Raw genomic sequence first — 25648 nt, forward strand, 5'->3', positions numbered from 1 at the left:
TAAGGAATTTTCAAATTTATACAAATGCTTCCAAAAATAGAAAATGAAGGCATGTGCTGTAATACAGTTTATGAGATAATAATTTTGATAAAAAAATTAGAGATGGTATAAGGAAGGAAAATAGTGAGTCAATTGTATTCATGAAATTAGATGTAAAACTTCTAAACAAATTTTCAAACCAAATCCAATTCCCTGTAAACAATATTAATAAACAATGTCCAATTTAAGTATATAAGAAGATTATGAGGATTGTTTAATAATGTAGAATATATAACAGTACTGATTAAATGTGATCGATCATATCAACATCTCAAAATATGCAGAAAAATATTTATATTGAGTCATAATAAAAGGTACTATAACAAGAATGGAAGGGAACTTTTGTAACTTATAAAATGTCACTCAGAATAGAAAAAGAAGATCTCTACAAAAAGTATCACCATAAATAGGGAAATTCTGGAAGTATTCGATTTAAATTCAGGAATGAGATATGAGGTTCTGTATAAATACATCTATTCAGCAATATATATTGGTGCTGCAGCCAGCACAATACAAGGATAGAAATAAAAATTATAAGAATTAGAGATGACTGATAGGACCATTGTTATTAGCATATGGCAGAGTTTACATAGAAATCCAAATGAATTTGTAAACAAAATGTAGGCAATAGACAAAGTAGGAGTAATGTGTCTGTTTAAAACATGAAGGTATAAAAGTGAAATATGTCTACATATATAAGCAACAAAACTATTAAAATCAATAATTTAAAAATACTAACACAAACTATAAAATAATAAAAAATCTAATAAAATATATGCAAGAGCTAGATGTGAAAAATTAAAAACTTTATTGAAAATCATTAAAGAATATCTAAATAAACTGAACAATCCTATACTCATAAACAAGTGAATTTAACTTACATTATATAGGTGTTATTTCTCCAAAAATTAATCTATAGGCTTAATATACCTGCACTCAAAATTATGATTGATCTTTTTATTTTATGGAATATGATGTTAACTTTAAAATGCATATAGAGAAGCAAAGAAGGAATGATATCTTGGATTCTATGTGGTCTATAAGATTAGACTTACTGTGTAGCTATAGCAATTGTAAGATTGTGATACTTGTGCAGAGATGGGCAAATTCATGAAAAAAATAGAATAGACAAACTGAAGAGAAATGTACTTATATATGGAGATTTGACTCATGATGGAGCTTGCATGGTAGAAAGTTGAATTATCCACCAGTGAAGAGATGGATTAAAAATTTGTGCACAACATCAAAAAGGAAGGAAGAAAGAGGAAGCAAGAGGGGGGAAGGAAGAAAAAGTGAGCAGAGGGCAGGGGCCAGGAGAATAAAGGGGTCCATACCTCATAATACCACAATAAAATTTTGTAAAAAAAATATATACATATATAGTATTTTATATAACATATACAATGTAATATGTATTATATAATTGTATGTGATGGCATGAGATAGGGATTATGGTTATTTTTATATTTTTTATATCAGTATATGATAATATACTATGTTTCCTGTTTCATACCACCACACAGAATTTCTGTTAAAAGTAAAACTGAAGTTTTAATAGAGAGTATATATGAATATTTTCTGACCTTTGAGTAAACAGTTTTCTTGCATACAAAACAGACTAAAGTGCTAGCTACTTACAAAAGTTGATAAATTTGATTATAACTAAATGTTCATTAAAATGCATATTAATTAAACATAACAAATCTTGTAACATTTAGTAAATATTTCCAAAAATAGACTATAATTAATAATAAATAATTTTTACAAATCAACAAGAAAAAAGATGAGAAAAACAGACAAAAGACATAAGCAGGAATTTCCCAAAAGAGGAAACACAGGGAATGAAGAAAGTATTCATGAAGAGAATGAATATTACAAGTCAGAGAGTATAGGTCTGCCAGATCTCAACCACGTGGCTAATGACCATGTGCATTGGTACAGCATCTCTGGGAAGCAAAAGTTGTAAGTGATTCTATCTGAAAGTAGCCACTGCCCACAACACTAGAAAACTTGGCCAACGATGTAGTTATTTTTAAGAATATAAAATTAACGACTCCAAATGTCTATTGGCGTGGATTAAATGTCATGGATTAAAGGCATGTTCACTTAATAACTGACATTTAGCAGGAGAAATCAAATAATTTAAACTACTCATGGACAGAACATCTTCCACATGAATAGATTTTAATAAAATACTTAATGAAAAAAGCAAAATGTAATCGATATGTTGTTTATAGCATACACATGATAACCCATAATTGAGAGAGAGCATAGAGGAAAATATGTTTTCAGAAATGATTTGTCCTTGGGGTACACAATTGGTGATTATATTAGACATTATACAGGTGTTTATATTATACATAATATATCACATAATAGAACCAAAGCAATTGGTAATGAACTGGAAGAAAATGCTGCAACATATTAACAAAAGTTAAATATTCACGGTATATTACATAAGATATACATGGAAATTTTATGTTCTAAATATTCACGATTCCTATTACACTGTTGGGTTTTAGTGAATTTTTATATATTTCTATTTTATTTATGCACTCTTTGTATTACTGTAACAAGGTGTTTTTTCTATTGATGCTAATTTAAGCGAAAATATCATTCATAATATGTAAAGAGTTTGAGAGATAATGCAAGACAACTAAATGGAAAAGGAGAACTAAATGGATAAATATATATGAATATTTTTGTAGGCTTAATAGATGTGCAGATGAACTTCACAGAACAGGTTACACATCTATTAAACCTACAAAAAATGTATGCAACCCACTAGTAAACAGGGATGTGTGATTTTAAAATAGTAGCCACATTCTGTTTTCCACCATTAATGAAGAAATGTCATAAAGTTGTTTATATGCTGCAAGAAATGGGCACTTACATCTTGTACAATGGGAGCCATTTAAATGGTAATATGGTGGTGTAGTGGAACCTTTTCTGTCTAGAAGGTTAGTCTTCAAAACATGCACATTTTCATATAACTGTACTGGAAATAATGTTAAATATAGTATTTACTTTTTGTAATAGTGAAATGGTAGAGATAGTTTAAAACTAAATAAAGAAAAATGATTTAAATCATAGAATATACAATATATGTAATACATTCTCTTACTGTAAATCATGAGGCAACCTGCTGACACAGAAAGATGTCTTAGAAGCAATTTTTAACAAATAAGTTAATAAGATATATATATTCCTGTTATATATAATTATGCTAATAATTAGCATAATTCCATTCATGTTAAAAATAAGTATGTTAGAAAATGTATGTCTACATTAATATTCATATATAAATATATGGGGAAACCTTGGATAATTGCATACTATATATTATATTATATTATATTATATTATATTATACTATAATATTATATTAATTTCCAGTGGTTATCTCTGGGGTAAAGGAGGTAAAGAGTTACATTCCAAACACTTATGTCCCTTTTCAATTCCCTTATTTCAAGAAAACAGGCATGAATGAGTATATAATGCCTGCATCACTTGCCTTGGTGACTCCCCCAAAGCAGGCTGCATTAACATGCATGCTGCCTGCAGGAACAGCCACAGCAGTGGGCATTGATTACAGCTGACCAGCAGCTAGGCCTGGGTGTGCCTGGATGGCAATCGCAGCGGGCCAGGCCAACAGACAGCGGGACGCTTGCCTCCTGTTTGCAGATTGTAAAGCAGAAGGAAACACTGAAACAGTTAGCTACAAAAGCACCGTGTTCAATTTGTCCCAGTAATTAGGAGGCAGAATCTTCTCAAAGACATATTTAGTGACAAAATAATCACACGTTTATATAAGTATTTGAAAGAGAATTTTGATTCATAAAAATTATGAAATGAAATACTGAAGCATATGTGACTTTGGATTATAAGAACAGCAGATCACATCTGGGAGACTATCAATAAAATTACTGTAATTTATGAATTTTTCGAGTTGATAAAAGTAAAGAATATGTATTATAGAATTGAGTACATATAATTAAAATGTTTAAGTTAAGACTTGTTAATACTTTAGAATTACATTATCGGTCAGAATTTAATATTTTCTCAGTAAAATCATTTAGATTTTACAGTTTTCACAAACTAAAAATACTTTTATGAGATGAAATTCAAAGAATATTAAACTAAAAATGCCCTAATTTTAAGATCTCAATCGTGTACTTACTTTCCAGGTTAAACTTTTTCCGTGACGTCACTGACTTCAGAGTGCTCGCCTGCGGGGGAGACGGGACCGTGGGGTGGATTTTGGACTGCATAGGTAATGAGGACACATATTTTACGTGGCTGGGGTGAGAGAGGCAACGTTACATTCTGTACATTTTATTTATTAATAAATGCATTGATATGTTTGGATGTTACAGTGACTGACATTTACATAACTGACATTCAGCATGTTTGCACACTATTTACTGGTCTAATTTATTCTGTATTTAAAAATTTTAATTTACATCATGATATAAAGTATCTGGAATCCTTCCTTTCTTGTGTATTGTTCATGGAATTTACTAATCCCTGAGTTCTTTGTAAATCAGGCACCATTTATTTCTTTGCCTTAGAGAGGGAGCCAAAGAGGATTCTAGAACTTGCTGTCAAGTCTGTCTGATATATGTGCTTATTTGGTGTAAGCATGGAACCTGAGAACTTGACCCTATGCGTACATTCATGTCATCTCCCTCAAACATTATTATCATAATTATAGCTAATTTTTATTTATCATGGTCTATCTAATAGGCCTTATGCTAAGATTTTTACCCCAATCCTCCTAATTCTCACAACTCTATAATACAGTTTTGATAATCCCATTTTTGAGATAAGGAAGTTAAGGCTTTAAGAAGTTAAAAATGAACAAAATTTTGTAGCTATGACCTGACAGAACTAGGATTGGAACCCACACTTCAATCTTATTTTACACTGCTTCTCAGTTCACATTTTAAAAGCTTGATTTTTTTTTTATGATTTTATTTATTTATTTTTAGGGAGGGAAGGAAGGGGGGGCGGAGAGAGAGCGAGAGAGAGAGAGAGAAACAGAGAGAGAGAGAGACATCAATGTGCGGTTGCTGGGGGTTATGGCCTGCAACCCAGGAATGTACCCTGGCTGGGAATCGAAGCTGGGACACTTTGGTTCCCAGCCCGCGCTCAATCCACTGAGCTACGCCAGCCAGGGCTAAAAGCTTGATTTTTTATAAGCTAACCAAACAGGTACATGACTGAGGAAAAAGGTAGACATAAATTACAAGAAGAGCTTGGTATAATCAGAAAAATTATGTTTTTTTACAGACAGCTGTTAGAACTAATTACTGCTCAGTAAAATAAATTCACCTTTATGGGGAGATGAATCCAATACAAATATTCACTTCAAATTTCTCATTTCAGATACTGCATAACTAGTTAGTTTTTTTTAAAAACGGGCCCTTTCACAAAAGGGAAGAATTGATTCAACATAAACTTTACTACCTATACAAATTGAAACAAACTTTCATATAATCAATGCAGGTGGAAATGTTGTCTTTTCATACATGTTGAAATTTTGAAATTAAAAATAAATACAAGCTACTAGTACACGTTAGATAAACATCTAACTTTAATCTACTGACATTGGAAAAAAAGGAAACAGTAAAAATTGTGCTCTCTGGCCTCCCGGTAAAGGATGTAAATAGCATTAGTGTGTCCTACTTAAGGAGAAAACCAGAATTCAATAAGTATAAAAATTAAAGAGCTGCTTGTATACTATCCGAGGACTGGTGAGAATATCAGAGTGTAGACATCAGGATATTATTGGTTTGTTTTAACCCCCCAAAATGTAAGCCTTGGCTATCAGCTGTGGCCCATCCCTAAAAAATTGATTTCCTCTTTATTTTTATACACAAACACTTACTGACTTTGAGCAGCTGAGAGAAAAAATAAACTAATATGTGGTTGTGAGATTCATTCAAGACCTATAATGATTCGGACAGTGGCAGAGAACTTCGCCGTTCTGAACTCAAAGCACTGTTTCACGTGAAGGTGGATCTCAAAGAAAACCCTGATCTCATGGCTAAATGGTGTTTATTCCGAAACAAAAGAGCACCTTGGGTGGAAACAACCAACGCAAGGACATTGTTTGCACTTTACTAGCTTTTAGAATTCAGCTGTTTAAAAAAATATTTTATTCCTTAAAGTGAAGTGTATTTAGAGTTGATGTTGCCAAAGGACTTTATATAGAAACCTAATCCACCACTTTGGTTGTGCTTTTGTACACATATTCCTATGTTATGTATATCTATATCCCAAGAATTGTTTTAAGGATTGAAATCTTGTATTAAATTTGTCAGTTATAGCTAACATTCAGTATTATTTTATATTAGTTTTAGGTGTACAGCATAATGGTTAGACATTTATATAATTTGTGAAGTGATCACCCCGATAGGTTATCTGCCTCTCACCATATGTAGCAGCTACAATATTGACTATACTTCCTGTGCTGTGTTTTACACCCCTGTGACTATTTTGTAACTGCCGATCTGTACTTCTTAATCCTTTGAACTTTTTCAGCCAGCTCTCCAAAGCCCCTCCCCTCTGACAGCTCTTAGTTTGTTCTCTGTATCTATGAGTCTTTTTCTGTTTTGTTCATTCGTTTTGTTCATTAGGTTCCACATATAAGTGAAATCATGTGGTATTTGCTTTTTTCTGTCTGACTTATTTCAGTGGAGTTAAATCCAGCTTAAACCACAATTTTTAAATGGGCTAGCATAGTTACAAGGCTTTCCTCGCGCATGAGACTTGAACGTTCCTGTGACTTTGTCCATAATGTTATTTGTTTGCATTTTATAAATTGCTACAGATGCATGGAGATTAATCATAATTTATAATTGTGTATACCTATAAAATATAACTTTTTTTCTTTATAAGTGTCTAGTAGAATGCTTTCATTTCATGCCAAACTATCTTTTTTTACTGTTGTTCTATCTATGATCAAAATTTTATTTTGTTTTACTTTTCAATTTCACAGAAAAGGCTAATGTAGTCAAGCACCCTCCAGTTGCCATTCTGCCTCTTGGGACCGGTAACGATCTAGCAAGATGCCTGCGATGGGGAGGAGGTAAAACAGCTTTAACAACAATGAAAATCTTAGTAAAATATAAACAGTACAGAACACACCCCCTCCATGAATCCAGCATTTATTTACAACTGCCATGTGATTTTTACCAAATATAATTGCTGTCAGATATACAGTATATGATTTTGAACAATAATCTGGGTTAAAGAAAGAAATGGTGGACCAAGAGTTAGACAGTGAGTGCTGGGCTTTAAAGCGATACTAACTGTAGATGTCCTGGGGCGGGCAGGCTTCTTTCTAGGCCTCTCTGGTATTGGGGCTTCTCACATGAGAGGTGAGATCAGCATGGATTAACTCTAAAAGTAACATTCAGATTTTTAATTTCTGAGTTGTGTGTTACAACAACAATCTAAGGAAAAAATGTAAAGGCTAATGAATGACTTGTCCAGGAATGAACACATGTTTTCAAACCCACTTTACACCAGGCATTGTGGTCTTCCCTTGGGATACAGAGTTGAGAATCAAAAATAAAGACTGTTTTCAAAATGGTCTTAAATTCCAGTGGCACTTTGAATCATGTATAAATCATGAGACTTCCTTCTAAGAAGTACACAGATAACCAGCATAATGAAAAGCCTCATCATTGCAGTGACAAAATGATGCAGTGAGAATTGTAGTGGAGGGATGACAGAACCATGCAGACCTAAGAGTGGACTTCATCGTGAAAGGGAACATCAAGTTCACAAAACTGGAGAGAGGTAGCCACTTGACGTATTCGAGGATATCAAAGTGAAATAGTGTGTGTGGAGTAGTGTGAGTAAGGGGAGAAAATTTCAAGATGAGGTCTTAAAGTATTTTGAAGCATCATTAATAGGCTGTACCTGACTGAAGGAACCAAAGTAAACTAGATTTTGCTAAAGCCGGAAGAATTGGATCGTAAATATTTTTAGCAGCTAACCTCACCTAGAGATGTTTGAAAAGTGTCTACTAAGACACTGTGAGTCAGAAGTCCCTGGGGATCTTGTTAAAAATATAGTGACCTGTCCTCACCTCCAATATGCTGAATAGAAATTTCTGGGGTCGAGACCTGGGCAGGTGATTTTCTTTTTGAACAAACTCTCTCAGTAACTGATTTACAATACACTTTGAGAAAATCATTACATGAGTGTCTGGCCAAACAGGGAAATCTAAGTTGTGAATATGTATATTTATACATGACAGACAGAGTTGGGGACTAAAGTAAATGCTTTGCTTATGATTTATTTGTCACTTTCATTATGGATATAATTTAGTAAAATAATATTATAAAATATTAAGGTAAATCTCATAGAACCTAAAGATAAATAGATAACAGATAGCTAGAATGAACCATTGCTTATGATTGTATTCTGCTAGTGCTTACATATGTATATTGATTAAAAGGAAATAAAGCATGCATATGGCTTCTGGTCATATTTTTCTGCAAAACATTTTTGATATTTAAAAAATATCAATTTTACTTTTGGTTCCAAACTAATAAATGGCTTAAGTCTCAAAATTGATATATAAGTTCCATTTTTATATGTAAATATTTTTCTTATAAAACTCTTTTAAAGATATTATCAGTGGAGGAGTGGTGGCAGGTAAATGCAGACAATTGTACTTGAACGACAATAAAATAAAATTATAAAAATATATTACCAGTGGCCAAAGACTCATGAACTGTAGTATATGTCAAAGTGTGGATTAAAGATGATCTCTCTGTGGTTTCCTAGCATGTGTATATTGGCACTGCTCTAGGTGCTAGATACGGAGTGAGAAGATAAAGAAGTGGCTCATACCCTTTGAGCACACAGGCATAAATCAATGAACAATGAAATGTATAGTTACAAAATAAGGTCAAGGCTAGGACAGAACCAAACAGAGTGTATTTTTAGAGAAAAAACACGCGGGAAACTTTTTTGCTGGATGTCTGGAAGGCCTCTCTGATGAAGTAACATTTCAGCTGGATTGAACACAGAATGGGGGAGAAACAGCTTCTCATTGAAAGGTCCAAATGAAAGCTGATGGGACCCTCAAGGCTGTCATGGAGGGGTTGATAGGTATGGACTGAAAGGCGTGATTAGTATGAGACCATAGAGATAATCACGAGGCAGATAATGCAGGGGCTTGGTAGTTATGGTAAGGATTTTATCCGATTGAATCTGAAGCACAAACCAAAACTTTGAAAGGGCAGCAAAAGCAGTGTGATGCAATCATATTTGTTTTCAAACGTAGATTAATTAGAGGATGTAAAATTAACTGCTAAGAAAATGTGGAGAATTATGGTTTTCCAAATGAAAAATGTATAGTTATCAGAATTAAAGAAAATAAAGACTGGACTACGGTGGTGGTAATGCAGAAGGGACAAGTAGACAAACCCCAATCACATTTTCAGGATGGATTGATAGAACTTGCTAGTGGGTTAAACAGGAGCTCCAGGGAAAATGAGGTAGTAAAAAGGGCTGAAAGTTGTCAAGTTGAGCAAATAGGGAAATGGAAATGCTGTTGGCTAGAGTTTACTAATTAAAAAAACATGCATGAGAGAAAGATTTTTTCTTGCCAGAGGTGTAATAGAGCAAGTTGCTTAACAATTGTGCTTCAGATTTCTCATCAGAATTTGAAGGAAATAACAGCACCTGGTTCCCAGGTTCTTACACTACACTATTTAATTTGACCTGTGTCTGTACTTATTATTTGATGTAGTTATTATTAGGCTTAACATTTAGAAGAGAAAGGTACATTATTCATCCAATAAACATTTGATTCTCTTAGGGTCAGTGGAATATATTGACTTGAAACTTTTACAAGAATATATTTAACATTTTTGGAAATGTAATACTTGTAAGAACATAGGACGTTCTATGGCATTTGAAAAAATATGCAATTTACTTCCCCTTTGCAATTTTTATGGCAATAATTAGTCCAATAAAAATTTGAATATTATTGCAAAAATCATTTTGTAAAGAGTAAGTGGGCAAGAGAGAGTTTTAGATGGATCACACTTATAAATACTTGTTTTTGCTTTTCTTTACATGATTTTTATTTGGAAAAATTTCTCTGACTTTTGAGATAGATTCAGGCATTATTATAACGTATTATTAAGTAGAAAATAAATATTAATTATGATTTCATTTTATTTCTTAGCCTAGAGTGATTATAGGCTTTAAATAAAAAATAAGAGAAGTAAAATAACATTATTCTTTTCTGGAAATAAGTGTTCATTTGCATAGTTAGTGAGTTTGTCTTTTTTTAAAATATGCTCTTTTTGATTTCAGGAGTCCTATTTTTAGTTATGGATCATTATTTAACAAGCTCAGACATAGATTAATATAAAAAGTAGGGTGTAGATATATGTTAAATTGGGGACTACAGTTTGAAATTGCTCACCCTTGTGAATTACTTCTGAAGTATAGATCTATTTCTCAAAATAGGTTTATTTACTGCCTATCTTTTAACATTTTTACTTACCTACAAGGCTGAATTCATGCTAGCATTTTTCATATATAGCCTTAAACACATTGAGAATTAATATAGTTATAAGGATTTTAAGTTGAGTGACCCTAGTAGAATCTAGTTTTGGTAATTAATTTTCACTCAGTCCATTTCTAATATATCCCTACTGGTCAGTTACGGTTCACACATTTTTCTGGTTTTATGTTGAACCTTGTTGTAATTAACCTGAAATGTGCCCAAAGACAAAATCAATATTTGATTTAAATCATTATTATTTACTCATATTTCTGCTGTGTTTGTGTACATGTGTATATATATTTATAGTGTATATTGTACTATACTTTTATAGTGTATTAGACTGTACTATGTTTATATATATGAAAAATTATATCTGAAAACTATCATACATATTTTCAAAAAAGTAGAGTTTAGGAAATAGATGAATATATTTAACTGGTTATTATTTAATTCAATAGGGAATACATATGTATATACATAATTTATTTGGAAGGCTATTATTTGTTCTGTTTAAAAATAAAAGAATAAGAGAATAAATGTTGAACTATTAAGAAACATCTGAGAGACTTCCAAACAAGATGGAAGCACAGGGAGATATGCTTTGCTTCATCACACAACCAAAAGGAGGACAACCAATATAAAAACAAGAAACAACCAGAACTGCCAGAAAATAAAACTGTATAGAAGTCTGACAACCAAGGAGTTAAAGGAGAAACATGTGTCCATTCTGGTTGGAGGGGTGGAGACAGGGACCCAGGTCAGCGAGGATGCATGGCAAGGCAGTGGCTAGAGGACTAGTTGGTCCCACATTCATGGGCAGATAAACTGGGAGGAGCAACTGGGGAGTGAGACTAACCCAGCAACTCAGGGTTCCAGGATGGGGAAGTAAAGCCTCAAAACCTCTGGCTGTAAAAACCTGTGGGGGTGGCATTAGCAGGAGATACTCCCAGTCTCACAGGAGAGTTCATTGAAGGGACCCATGCATTCCTAGAAAATACCCAAACCCATCCAACTAGGAATCAGCCCATATCACTTATGGGTAGCAGAGGAAGTGACTGAGAGCAGCGTGAGAATTGAGCAGATGACATTGTTCCTTCTCTGACCCCTCCCCCACATACAGTGCCACAACAAAGGAAAGAGGGTTGACCCACCTGGCAAACATCTAAAGCTCTGCCCCTTACAAATAACACGTGAGCCAAGACAAATAAATACAGCCCAAATGAAAGAACAGGTGAAAGCTCCAGGAAAAAAAACTAAGCACAAGGAGATAGCCAACCTATCAGATGCAGAGTTCAAAACACTGGTAATCAGGAAGCTCCCAGAAGTGATCAAGTACAAGTGCAAAATAAAGGAAGAAGTGATAGCTATGCAAAGTGAAATAAGGAAAAATATACAGAGAACCAACAGTGAAAGGAAGGAAACCAGGACTCAAATCAGTGATTTGGATCAGAATGGAGAAATACATATTCAACTGGAATACAAAGAAGAAACAAGAATTCAAAAAAATGAAGAGAGGCTCAGGAACCTCTGGAACAACTTTGAATGTTCCAACATGTGAGTTATAGGGGTTCCAGAAGGAGAAGAGGAAGAGCAAGAAATTGAAAACTTTTGAAAAAATAAAGAAGGAAAACTTCCCCAATCTGGCGAAGCAACTAGACATGCAAGTTTGAGAATCTCAGAGGGTCCCAAAGAAGTTGGACCCAAGGATGAACACACCAAGACACATCATAATTGAAATGCCAAAGATTAAAGATAAGGAGAGAATCCTAAAGCAGCAAGAGAAAAGGAGACAGCTACTTACAAAGGAGTTTCCATAAGACTATCAGCTGATTTCTCAAAAGAAACCTTGAAGGCAAGAAGAGGCTGGAAAAAAGTACTTAAAGTCATGAAAGACAAGGACATACAACCTAGATTACTCTATCTAGCAAAGCTACCATTTAGAATGGAAGGGCAAATAAAGTATTTCACAGATAAGTTAAAGTAGTTCATCATCACCAAGTCCTCATTATATGAAATGTTAAAGGCTCTTATCTAAGAAAAAGAAGATCCAAACTGTGAACACTAAAATGACGACTTACAACTATCAACAACTGAACCTAAAAACACAAAAACTAAGCAAACAACTAGAACAGGAACAGGATCACAGAAATGGATATCACATGAAGGGTTATCAGTGGGGAAGGGGAGGGGGAGAATCGGGGGAAGGTACAGGGAGTAAGAAGCATAATTAGTAGGTACAAAATTGACAAGGGAGGTTAAGAATAATGTAGGAAATGGAGAAGCTAAAGAACGTACATGAATGATCCATGGACATGAACTAAGATGGAGATAATGCTGGAGGAAAAGGGGTACAGGGTGGAGGGGCGATAAAGGAGAGAAAAAATGGGACAACTATAATAGCATAATCAATAAAATGTACTTAAAAAAACATCTGAAATATAAGTAACTTTAGTTATCATTGTCTCATGGTTTAAACAGTTCAATGTTTTTCCATTGACTACAGTTGTATTCATATTATTATGTGGGTTCATAGTTTTTGAATTATGCTATAAATAATCTGACTTATTCATCATTAGAGAATTTTGGCATATTACATTGCTTATTATGTTTTCTTTTAACACAGTTAGTTTTCCCAATGTTATGAGTGCTAGCACATCTAATGAGGACTCATACGTAATTTATTGCTGACATTTACTTGCTCAGCAAAAAATTATTAAAATGAAAAGCAAAGTTTGACACAGAAAAAAATTGATGAAAATATTGTTCCAACGCAAAATATAATCTCAAGAATTTCTATCTTTATGTGTAGAATTATAGAAATACATTATTTAACAGTACAATATTTGAAATTCTGATATTAATATCATTAGTATTCTTATATTGTTGAGACCTTTCTATTCTTATACCTCATGTACTAAGACATTTTATGTACTTTCTTATTTTTTTCTCACTTAATTCTCACAGCAGACCTAAGTTTTAAAGAGAATTATTGCAGGACATTAAAAGCAAGTGATTAAGAAAGTAGCACTTCCAAGATTAGGCTAAAGTTTAAGCTATAATTTTATATACCTATAGATACTTTCAATGGAAGATACAGGATTTGAAAAATATCTTTTCAGGCCATGTTGACTATCTGTAGTACATTCATTAAAAAGTGGATTTACTGAGCATTTACTGTGGGGCAGACCTGGTAAAAAATTGTTGTAGTCAGAAAGATGCAAATAACTATACAATGTCCTCGGGTAGGGCTGGTGTTGAAAACTTTTGTGACACTGCACAGAATCCATTATTTTGAGAGGATGTCTTCCTGAATTAAGTGCAATGAAGTATCAAAATCACAGAGGGAATTGAAGCAAGCCAGCCAAAAGAAAGGGGATATCCTGGGTATGTAGAATAAGAGACGATGTGGCACCAAGTTTAAAAGAGAAGGACTTGATATTTAAATTGAAAGTAGTTGCGTGTAAGTAGGAGGAAAGGGTGAGGATGAGGGAGCTACGGAAAGACACTAATCTAGAATGCTTCCGGGTTACTTACCTCAGCACCTGGGTGGAGGCTGTTGTTTTTCTGAGACAGAGTTCACAGGAAAAAGGTATGGAAGGGGATAGTTAATTTTATTTTGAATATGTTGATATTATGTTTTCTGGGGGTATTCAGTGGAGATGTTCACTTGGCAGTTGGCTGCACTGAAAATTTGCACCACAGGAGAGAAATATGAGCTGCAAATTAAAGCTAAAAATAAACTATTGGTCTAAGTAAAATAAGATTACAATTGATTTTACTTATATTGGAATTGCTTTAAAAATGCATTACTTAACTGAAGAATGATACATACTCAAATGAAAGATCAAACACATAAATACAGCCTGTGAATTTTTTTCAATGTTTTTTTTTTTAAATTAGGCTATGAAGGTGAAAATCTGATGAAAATCCTAAAAGACATTGAAAACAGCACCGAAATCATGTTGGACAGGTGGATGTTTGAAGTCATCCCCAATGATAAAGATGAGAAGGGAGACCCAGTGCCTTACAGCATCATCAATAATTACTTCTCCATTGGCGTGGTAAGATTTTCCACTAAATGTTCTTTTTTTACGAGTCCTGGATAATCACTGTCTGTACACTATACGATTGACCAATTATAAATAATTTACTTTATGCTAGTGTCAGCAAAACCCCTCCTCTAATGGGCAATAATAAAGCTTATGACTTTATTTAAAGTTAGAGTACAGCAATAAAGTTTCATGTGTTAAAGAAAGCTGTAATTTTTGCAATTGGGTTGATCATGTGTGTTACTAAAATATAGAATAGAATTATTTATAGTAAGGGTTTAGTTATAAGTGTTAGAGTAGAAGCTAAAGTCCTACATTAGTGAAAATGTGAAAACAGTGCATGAAATTTCACTTTAATTTCAGATATATATAATAGTAGGATCATAACCTACTATAGACATTATGTTTAAATTTATGGTTAAGTCCAAGTGTAAAAAAGATGTTGGCTATTATTCCCAAGTATTTAGTAAGTTAAAAGGCTAACTTAAAAGATTTCTTAAAAATCTTACACTGGAAGTAAAATTTCATTTGGCTATTTAAATTTTAATCTTGAAGGAATGTAAAAGTGATTCTATACACATATATATGTATACATATGTATGTGTATATGTGTATATATATGCATATGTGTATATGCTTTTATATGTATGGAACAATTATGAAGTCTAAAATGTATATTGCTCATAGCATTACATTCCATTTAATATGCCAGCCACTCAGTACTACCTTATGTCATATGCAGGCACATGCATGCACACACACACCACTAGGAGACTGGAAAAAGCATTGGCTGAGTTTATGAACGTAGGAGTGAAGCTACCTAGGTAAGAGTACTTCAGCAAATATTTTTATTCTGGCTGCCCATCATTTATCTGTATCACAATGCTTATTATTTTCTTTCTCATAGTTATAAATAATGTGATTATACATTTTAAAAGCCTCTAATAATGATTAATACAGGCTAAATATACAATCATTACTAATGCTGTAATGATTCTTACTATTTGTGAGAATGTAATACACCTTGATCCATAAAAGTCCTACTATTTATATTTGATATCAATATAAAAATATTTTAACAGCATTATTGGCATATAATTTAGGACCTGATTTATTCATTTTAAGTAAACCTTTTATTTTTAATAAATCTATCCAATTTAGAGCATTTTTATCATTAAAACAAAAATTTTTATGCTTATTTATAGTAAATTCTGGTTCCTTTTCCCAGCTGGAAGCAATAACCATTCTTTCTTCCTCTAAGATTTGCCTTATATGGATATTTTATACAGAAAAATATACAGTGTATTGACTTTGACATATGGCATCTTTCACTTTATATTTCTGAGATTTGCTAATATGAATTCCTTTTTTATTGCTGAGCACTATCTCATTGAACAGATATGTCACATATGGTTTATCCACTTACCAGTTGATGAGTATTTAAAATGTTTCCACTCTGGATATTATGAATAATGCCACTATTTGAGTCCTTTCAGTGAATGCTTTGCTTTGGTTATTATACTTTTTTAAGTCCAGCATTTTCAGTTGACTTTTTAAATAATGTCTCTATCTTTAGGGTATATTTTCTATTTGAGGAGTCATTGTTATGCTTTCCTTTATTTTTAAACTTGGGTTACTTTAGTTCTTTCGGTCTTTGTCTGGCAAGTCCAGTACCTGGAGACCATCAGAGAATTTGGTAGCATCTGCAACCCTTCAGTGACATTGTTTGTTCTTTCCAAAGGTCATCCGCACTTCGCTGTTCCTCTGCATGTCTGACAATTATTTTTGGAAACTAGAGGTTTTATGTTCTAGGAGGTATCATACAACTCTGGATTGGGATCCTCCCACTGAGGCTATAGTTGTTCCTGTGTTTGTTTTGTGACTTGCCTGCACTACTCACCTAGAGCCTTTCTTCCTTGTGATGTATGGATGTAGATGCCTCATGTGTGTGTGTTCTGTTGTTGTTTAATTTTTGTTTTTATGTTAATCCTGGCTTCCTAGGGATCAGCCCTGTTTCTGCATGATTGACCAGGTGTCTGCAAACCTGGAGCCAGTAAGTCTTTGTCACTTGGCCCTTGGATCTGTGTGGTCATTGGGAAGCACATACAATCTTCAGGCAGTTATTGACCCGATTCAGTTTCTAACATCTGCGGGCCCTTCTTCTGTCTGTTCTGTTCATTTGCAAGTCCTCTTATTTAGTCAAAGATATGTAAATAACAAGGGCCCTCTTTCATCTTTCCTGAACATTTATGCTGCTATACATGCATATGGTCTTTTAGATAACCAAGGATATGAGGAAATTTATCAAAGCCTGTTACGGCTGTCTCATTCTAAGATCTCCTACTAAATTTCTAGCTACTTGGCCGGTTAATTGCTTGCACTAATCAGTTTTGTAAACACAGGTGAGCTTTGACATTAATCTTCCTTGTTCATTTTCTGCAGGGATCATTACTGTTTTAGATCACTCTCTGGGTCATATGGAATGTTTCTTGCTCCCCCTCTAAATCAAGTCAGTTTCACTGAGTAATTTATTATATGACTTCAGTTAATTTCCAAATTTCTGTTATGATCCTCAAAATCGGATTAAGTTCTCCCTTGCCACAAGAAACATTTGGCAATATGTAGAAGTCACACATTTGATCATCGTACAAAGAGGGGATCACTATTGGCAATTAATGAGTAGAGGGTAGGAAGCTACTAAATAATTCTTGTTCATGGAATAAGCCCCCAGCACATGAGAAAGAATTATACAGCTCAAAATGTCAATAGTGCTGAGGCTGGGAAACCCTGACATCAATGGACAGATATTAAATGGGAAAGTCAACATACTTAAAAAGAGAAACAGCAAAACCCCAAAGACATGTGAAGAAAAGCTATAATAAGAATAAAACAGAAAATACAGGAAAGAATAGCAACAAAATTGAGAATGGCAGTGACACCAAAAACTGGCTTACTGAAAAGGGTTAATCTGATGTTTTACAAAATTAATTTTATAAAAATATTGCACAGAGAATTGCAAATAAATGATAAACAGTGAAAAACAAAAACCCCATAAACATAAAAAAGTAATATCTTAACTGAAAACATATGAGGACTAAATGTGGAAGTGTAGCAAAGTTGAGAAATATAAAATGAAGTTAGATATTCAATACTACTCAATCATATCAATAATAAGAAATTTATTTTAAAAACAACAAAAATTAAAAGTATATAGGAAAAATAAAACAATGTACGAGACCTACATATAGGAAATGTTAAAATTTTCTACAGAGACATAAAGAATAGATGGTGACATTTTCTAATTTTAAATGGGATAACTTACTACAATATGCACATTAATTTATACACTTAATCTATAATTCATCAAGATTAGAGATGACTTTTGTGACAAACTGGAAAAACCTACTCCAAAAAATATATACTAAAATAGATCAGTTGATTTTATGAAAGGAAAAGAAGGAAAATCATATTACCAAATTAGAATGCTACCAGTGGAGAAGGAGGGAGACACTTATTGAAAGGACCCATGGACAAAGGCAATGGAGGTGGGAAGACCAAAGGTGGGAGATGGGGGTGGGTAGGGCAGGGGAGAGTAATGGTGGGAAAATGAGACAAATGTGATTGAATAATAAAAAAAGAAAGAAACTCAGTATAGGAGTAACCTGGGAAGTAGGGGTATTAAGAGAGAAGAGCATATATCTCTGAAATTGTCACCTGTGTCTCAGCCACAAAGGCTCAGCACTGAAGGTCACAATCAGAGCAATAGGTCTCACAGAAATTCCAAGCTTTGTCTTTCACCCAGCAAGGCCATCTTCAAATCAGTGACTTGTATTCCTTTGCCATGGTCAGTGAATCCAAAAAACAATGAAGTAAAATGAATCATCTCTATCAAAATATTTCTGGATATATAAGAAGTAGTGGAGTTGGGGCACTGAAAGAATGAGGAGAACATTTCAACTTTTTGCTGTCAGCAGCACGAGAAAGCTTAACATGGCACATAGATTGCACTCGAAGTGATCTCCAGGAACCCATTACCACCTTCTTAAAATATAGTCTCAAAGTTTGATGCTATCAGTAGGGTTTTTATTATTTCAACTATTGCCCTTCCCATAGTGACTATAAGTGCTTTATACTTTATATAGAATCTTTCTTCAAAATTTTAGGAAACCTGTGATGGTCAGAAATATAGAGACAAATGTCATCTTCATATATAGTACGCTATGATATGCCTTTTGTATTAATCAGAGTCTATTGACTGCTGGCACCAACAAACCCAGTATAGCAGTGGTCGGACAACAACTAGAAGTTAGTTCTTCCCTCACAGAGCAGAACAGCCTGGGTTCTCATTGCAAGGAGTGCTCCATTTGATCAGTCAGTGACCCAGGATCCTTCCTTTGTGGCCCCACCCTCCTCTAGATACATAGAAGCCCCTCTATTCACAATCAGGTGACAAAAAGAGAGTGGAATGTTAGGGTGTTTTTTTTTAAATAAGTGAACATATAGGCTATTGGCCATATCTTAATCAATTGGCTAGGAAAGGAATTCTACCTTCTCAGGAAGGAAAGGAAAATTGGTAAATAACTAGCAAGTTTTTGATAACTCCTTCTTTATAATATTTTTTTTTCAATTTTAGTCACGACAAGTAGAAATGACCCTGGAATCACAATTAACTCTGCAAATAGATTCTCTTATCCAGTGGCGGTCCTTCAGTAAAAGCATATTTACTGAGCAGCTGTCCTGTACGGCACACAGTGTTTGAGGTCCATCAGGGAACAGTGTAGGAGAAGCCTGTGTGGTCACTCAGCTTGCATTATAGTGAGGTGAGAGAACTGTCAAAAGTGCCTGAACAGCAGGACCTTAGAAATTAATTTTATGGACTGCTGTGTGTTGCCTTTCATTCTGATTTTGAACTTTAAAATAGCTATAATCTCAAAAATCCTAGGAAGAAAACTGTCTAGCCACTGCATCACCATTACATATACCACTACATTTTTCCTAATATTTGATTGATTTGGACCCTGGCTCATGGGGTCTGCCACATTGTGGCTGATATATGAGAAGTTCACACAGACTACTGAGTCCTGTGGAGGAAAAGGGACAGCATGGCTTTTCTCTCAAGAGGAGAAAAAGCCTTGGCCCTTGATTCCATGAGGTTTTATTGTCTTTCTGGACACATTGTATGGTCCTCATTTAGTATGCATCAGTTTGCTTTAGGTGGTTACCTTTTACAGAAAACAAAGGAGAGGATGCTGCTAATCACATCACAGAAGAAGGATATCTGCAAATGCAAAGGGAAAAGTGGTTGAACCATTTACACTCCTCGTTGGAAGATTTAGCATGGATTTTAGGAAGTTACTTTGCAGTAAATGTTGCCTCAATTCAGGGTGAGGGAGTTTTAGCAAAAGCAAGTCTCAAAGTGGCCTAGGTACATTGCAGGCCTGATTCCCCATGGGAAAACCTATCCATGTGCATGGGTCCTGTGTGTTGGACCTTGCTTTCCATTGGGAGTTGGGCCCACGCCACACAGAATGGTCTCCTATAGTTGATTATTCATTCATTTAATAAATAAAAAAAACTGAACTCTTTGAGGAGATATCTTTTTATTAGAACTTGGAGTTTTGTGGGAGAGACGCATTAACAACAGGCACAAATACAAATTTTTTGAAAATTATGATAAGCTATGTGAGAGAAAAGAAAAGTTACCATGAGCTAGAATAAGAAACAACAGCTTTAGTTCTCATAGTCAGGAATGGCCCATGTAAAGAAGATGCATTTAAGAAAAACATCCAGGAAATACACATAAGAGAGCTGGATGCCAAAGGGATGGAGAGAACATACCCAGCAGGTACAAAGCTCGAGGTGGAAAAAAGCTTGGCGTGTTCAAAGACTTGCTGGGTCAGTGTGTGTGGAACATAAAGAGAGAAGGTGGGAGCAAATGACAAAAAGGCAGATGCTCAGGTGGCTGCTGCCATGTCTTAAAGAGTCTGGGAAGCCAAGGTGTGGTGCTTGTTTCTAAGAGGCAATTGACTGAATCAGTGATTATACTGAAGAAATGCAGTAGTCCAATTTTTGTGTAGTAGAAGCCCTTCTATTAGATGTGATAGTTGGACATTAATTGAAGATAAAACATCTGTCATAAAATATCATGCATACAACTTTGACTATTTTATTTTATCTTAAAACCTATAACTAAAATGGAATTGGCCAACCTTTGCATTTAGGCCCAGCTAATATCATTTCTCTGCATATGGGTCACTAACTAGGGTTCTACAAAGTCTAGTGTAAATCACATTCCAAATTCGGAGGACACATGGACAAAAACTAGGGGTGGGGGTAATGGGGGGGAAGGGCAGAGGGTTGGGTGGGTGGGCTGGAATGGGAGTAGGGGGGAGAAAACTGTACTTGAACAATGATTAAAATAAAAAAAATTAAAAAAAATAATTAAAAAAAAATCACGTTCCATAATAAGCCATCTCTGATTTCAATTTTTAGGTTCTTTTAAGTGGAATAAAAGCTCAAAAGACACTTGTATACAACCCAAGTATAAAATTCCTTTTTTACAATACTTTAAAAAATACTTTTATGATCTCCATTCCATTTAATTCTATAACAAAAAATATGTAATTCTATAGTAGATTCTACAGCATTTCTACAGCAAATTCTACATACAGCATTTATATTAAATATTCTCAAATATTTATTTACATATAACACAAAGACTATTTTTGCAATAATATTTCTCCATTTATATATGTAATTAAGTTATGTAACTATAATATCGACTAAAAGCGGCCTAAACAGTGTGGGAAACAATAAAAATTATTCTAGGTAAGTGTAAACCTCAAAACGTGGAAATACAAATGTGCAGGTTGACTACACAACAGTAGTTGAGAGGTGCTGGAACTGTTTCAAGGCTGCTTCAGTATCCACAGTCCGGACATCAGCGGACCTCCTGCAAGGGTAGGACGAGCATGTCTCCCTCTGGGCCTTAGCAGGTAGGACCACTCCCAGACCTTTGCTAAGGCAGACTGGAGCCAGATTACAGGGCCCCGTCGAAAGCCACAGTTGGAATGCACCTGAAGCAGCTCTCACTTCCTCCAGGCTTCAGTGACTGCCTTTGGTAGAACTCTGAGGTTCTCTCAGAATGTTTCTGTAGATGTGCCCATTCCACGCCCCTGGTTCCCTTTTTTGCGGGTGGGGGAGGGGTGTTTGTGTAGGGAAGGGAGTGAAGAGAAGTAATTGTTCAGCTTATATTCCTTCTCTAGATCCTGCAAAGCCAGGCTGGGTATTGATCCTCTCCTGAGTGTTTTGCCCAGGCAGTGCCTGAAATGCTTAAATTTGTGTGCCTATCTCCAACCCTGCAGAGTTGAGCCTGTGGCTGCACGAGTGCACGAGCTGTCAGCTAAGGGTTGTGCGCCTACTCAGGAGGGAATGCGCAATGGCATGCACAGGGGCACGTAGCAGGAGCCTGCTGTGATGGGGGACCTCTTGGGCCAGTTGGGTCAGGGTCCTAGTTGAGGCATCCCAAGCATCTTGTGGGTGGGCCTCCTGATGCAGTTGGTGGCATGGTATGTAGGATGAACCCCCTTTCATAGAGTACCAAACCTTTAGGGCTGAGAGTCCCTGCCTCACCCAGCTGCTCCCAGTCTCTCCTAAACCTTTCAGCTGTGTGGAAGCCGCCCGAAGTATTCTCGCCGAGGTTAGAAAGAAAGTGCCTCTTTGGCACGTCCTGCAAGGCTTGAGAAGCTAATACCGCACTCGATATACTCTCATTCCCTTGCGTTGCAGAAATCTCTGGCTGAGGGGGTCTCTTGGCACTGAGCTGTGCCACCTTGGGGAAGGGGTGCTGCATGCAGAATGAAAGTGACCTCTTACCCTCTTCAGTGTTTCCTCGGATATTTTTTGTTGCTCCTACCATACGCTGGGACTTCTCTGCTGGACTCTGTCTCCTATAAAGATACTGTCATGGGTGAGTGGTTGTCAAAACCCATGTTCTGTTGACAGGGATTATGGCTGAGAACTCCGATTCTGTCACGTTGCTGACATCACTTTCCAAGAATATTTTATAACAGAAATAAATACACAGGTTGTAAGTTTGAAGATATAACCACAGCTTTGGAAAATATTTAAATAATTGTGAGTGTATCATTTACATCGTTATGCTAATAAACTTTATCATGTAGAATAAATGAAATATGTTTTCATTCAAATATATATATATCTGAAATTTGCCCAAGAGAAAGCTCGTAGTTCTAAAACTTATGCCATGTGTCACAATTACCTGAAGGTCTTGTTAAACAGCAGATCAGTGATTCTCATAGCCAAGCTTTCTACTTTAGTAGTTTGAGATGGAGGCTAAAGATTTAGCATCCCAACAGGCTCCCAGGTGATCCCAGCATTGCTCTTACAGAATGACAGTTTGAGAAACCATATTCTAAGCATATAGCCAAAGAAGAAAAAGTAAAATTATGGGAATAGAATTATTAAAATGGTTGTCATTGAAATTATTTTTCTCAGCACATTTCATTTTAAAAATTATTACAGTATATAGATTAAAATGGAAAATTTTCCATTCATTTTACGTAGCTGGAAACCTCAGTAACAATACCTGATAAGCATAATCCAACAAAGAAAATACACATGTGAATGTAAATGAACAGGTGCAAGCAATAAAATTAGCAAGTAAATTCAAATAATATACCGTGAAACCTTGGTTCTTCAATGTCTTGGTTCTTGAACAATTCAGTTTTTTAACCAAGTTGTTCATAGAAAAGATGTCGTGGTTGTCTAACAAAATTTCTAGTCTCGATTCTCTGCCCTACAACCCACCCTTCTGTACTGATACTTGTTTGATCGGTAACACGGATCTCAGGCAGCGAAGGAGACTGGTTTTCAAACACACGGCTTCTGGAACAGTTCGCCAGAACAAACTGACTTCAAGAACTGAGGTTTCACTGCATTTAAGGACTCAAATCTATCGACAAAATAGAGTATATTTTAAGAACACCAAAATGGGTCAATATTAGCATAATCCTTTAATTTAAATAAAAAATAGGTTTTCCATTTTAATAATTAAAAAATTAAAAATATGTAAAACATTTAAAATTCCAAATCAGTGGTTAACATCAGAATAATACTGGCATACTAGAGACATTTCAAATAAAATTAAGATACAGGGGTTTTTATATCACTACCTCCATTAATACTTTTAAAAGAGTGAGGTAATTTAAAAATAAAAATTTTAAGAAGTCATATAAACATTTAAATGCTATATGATTATTATATGAAAGTGATATGATCACATGTAAACTAAAAATAAAACGATTAAATCAACATATAATGGCAAATATGGCCCTGTCACTTTTAATTTTAATTTATAAAATTACCAGTTAAATGTTGACATGAATATAATTTAGTTAACAATATCAGAAAACTATAAATACCAAGGTTTAAATACCAAGGAAATAAAATTTTGTGCAATGTTATAAGATATGAGTAAGTCATTTCATGTTGGGTATTTAACAGTATTAAAAGAACAAGTCTCCTCAAATTAATTTGTACATTTAGCCCATTTCTATTGAGAATTTTAATAGAATTACTGGTGGTTGTTTTGATAAATGCTAATTTACAGTTGGACAAACATGCCTTTATAATTTTTTGAAGTAAGTAACATCCTGTAACGGTCAATTCCCTTGCCATGTACAAAATGCTACCATGTCGTGGTAACTAAAATAGGGTGGCACAAAAATAGATTGATAGACCAGATGATAAAATTAGACCTAAAGGTACACTGCCGGCAAATTTAACATTTGCTAGATTTTAAAAACATTGGGTGAGTACAAAGTACATGATAAATCAGGTGACAGAATTTGCTACTTGTTTGAATAAAAATTTATATTTTCATTCACCCATTTGAAAATAGATTAAAATGCAAAATGAAGTAACCCAATTATAAGACATTAGAAAAAAATGTAGAAGTGTGTTGCATAGGTAAGGGAAACCTGTCTGGGGCAAACAGGAAACCTAGAGCCCATAAAGAAAAATAAGATTTTAATTACTTTCCACAGTCTTTAATTTTTTAAAAAAAGTATGTTCAAACAAACATACTAACGGTTAAAAGTCAAAGAAAATATTTTCAATACAAATAATAAGCATGGAGTTAATAAACTAAAGTATGGAATTCTTAATAATAAATAATCATCTAATAGAAAAATAAGCTAAGACTATGAGAAAGGATCATAGTGAATAGCCCAATGAAAAGACTTCTCATGTTATTAATTTACAAGGAAATGCAAAATTATACAATGGGTTATCATTGTTTACTTTTTATTAAAAATAAAAAGACTGATATTATCTAATGTCAATCAGTTTATATGAAAATTAATAATCATGTGATGGACCCATAAATTAAGATATTCTTTTGGAGAATAATTGGATGGTATCTGTTAAAGTTTAAAATGGGAATTCCCTTTGAGCCATCTGTCTCATTTCTAAGAATCCATTCTACATAAATAAATAATATAGAAGCCTAAGCTGCACCAACTATATTTAATTACATAAAGTTGGGAACAACCTAAATGTTTAGCAGTTTTAAAATGATATACAGTGAGGAAAGAGTTTCTAATACTATAATGTGAAATCACAAAGACAAATTATCCATAAGTAAGCCCTTTTTCTCCTTTGCATGTGAGAGAGAAAGAAACAGGGACAGGGGAAGGGGGAGAGAGAGAGGGGATATGAAGAGAATGAGGATAACATGGAATCTATCTCGAAGTTATGGGGGTTGAGTTCTGGAATCCCAAAACCCTTACAATACCTACCCCTAGTGCTTAATAAATGTTAGGATGATAATGGTGATAAAATACAATGGTTTCATATAGTTCTGTCTCTAAGAACGCATAGAAGAGTCAGAAAATATATATACCAAAATGCTAACAATATTAACTTACGATGTGCAGGAGTATGGAAAGGGAAATGAACCTCTCTCTTAATGTAATACAAAAAAGTTGTATGATCA

At 34.4% G+C, this 25648-nt stretch overlaps 1 protein-coding gene across 2 annotated transcripts in view; it reads left to right on the forward strand.

Moving 5' to 3' along the window:
• Positions 1–25648, forward strand: part of DGKB (diacylglycerol kinase beta) — a 601974-nt gene that overhangs the window by 241065 nt on the left and 335261 nt on the right. For both annotated transcript variants that reach the window (XM_028525894.2, XM_036010554.1), the window contains 3 exons: positions 4227–4312; positions 7043–7132; positions 14483–14643. In XM_028525894.2, coding sequence (XP_028381695.1) covers positions 4227–4312; positions 7043–7132; positions 14483–14643 — 337 coding nt within the window. The remainder of the gene's footprint in view (positions 1–4226; positions 4313–7042; positions 7133–14482; positions 14644–25648) is intronic.

Source organism: Phyllostomus discolor, chromosome 10, assembly GCF_004126475.2.
Source record: "Phyllostomus discolor isolate MPI-MPIP mPhyDis1 chromosome 10, mPhyDis1.pri.v3, whole genome shotgun sequence".
Lineage (NCBI taxonomy): Eukaryota > Metazoa > Chordata > Mammalia > Chiroptera > Phyllostomidae > Phyllostomus > Phyllostomus discolor.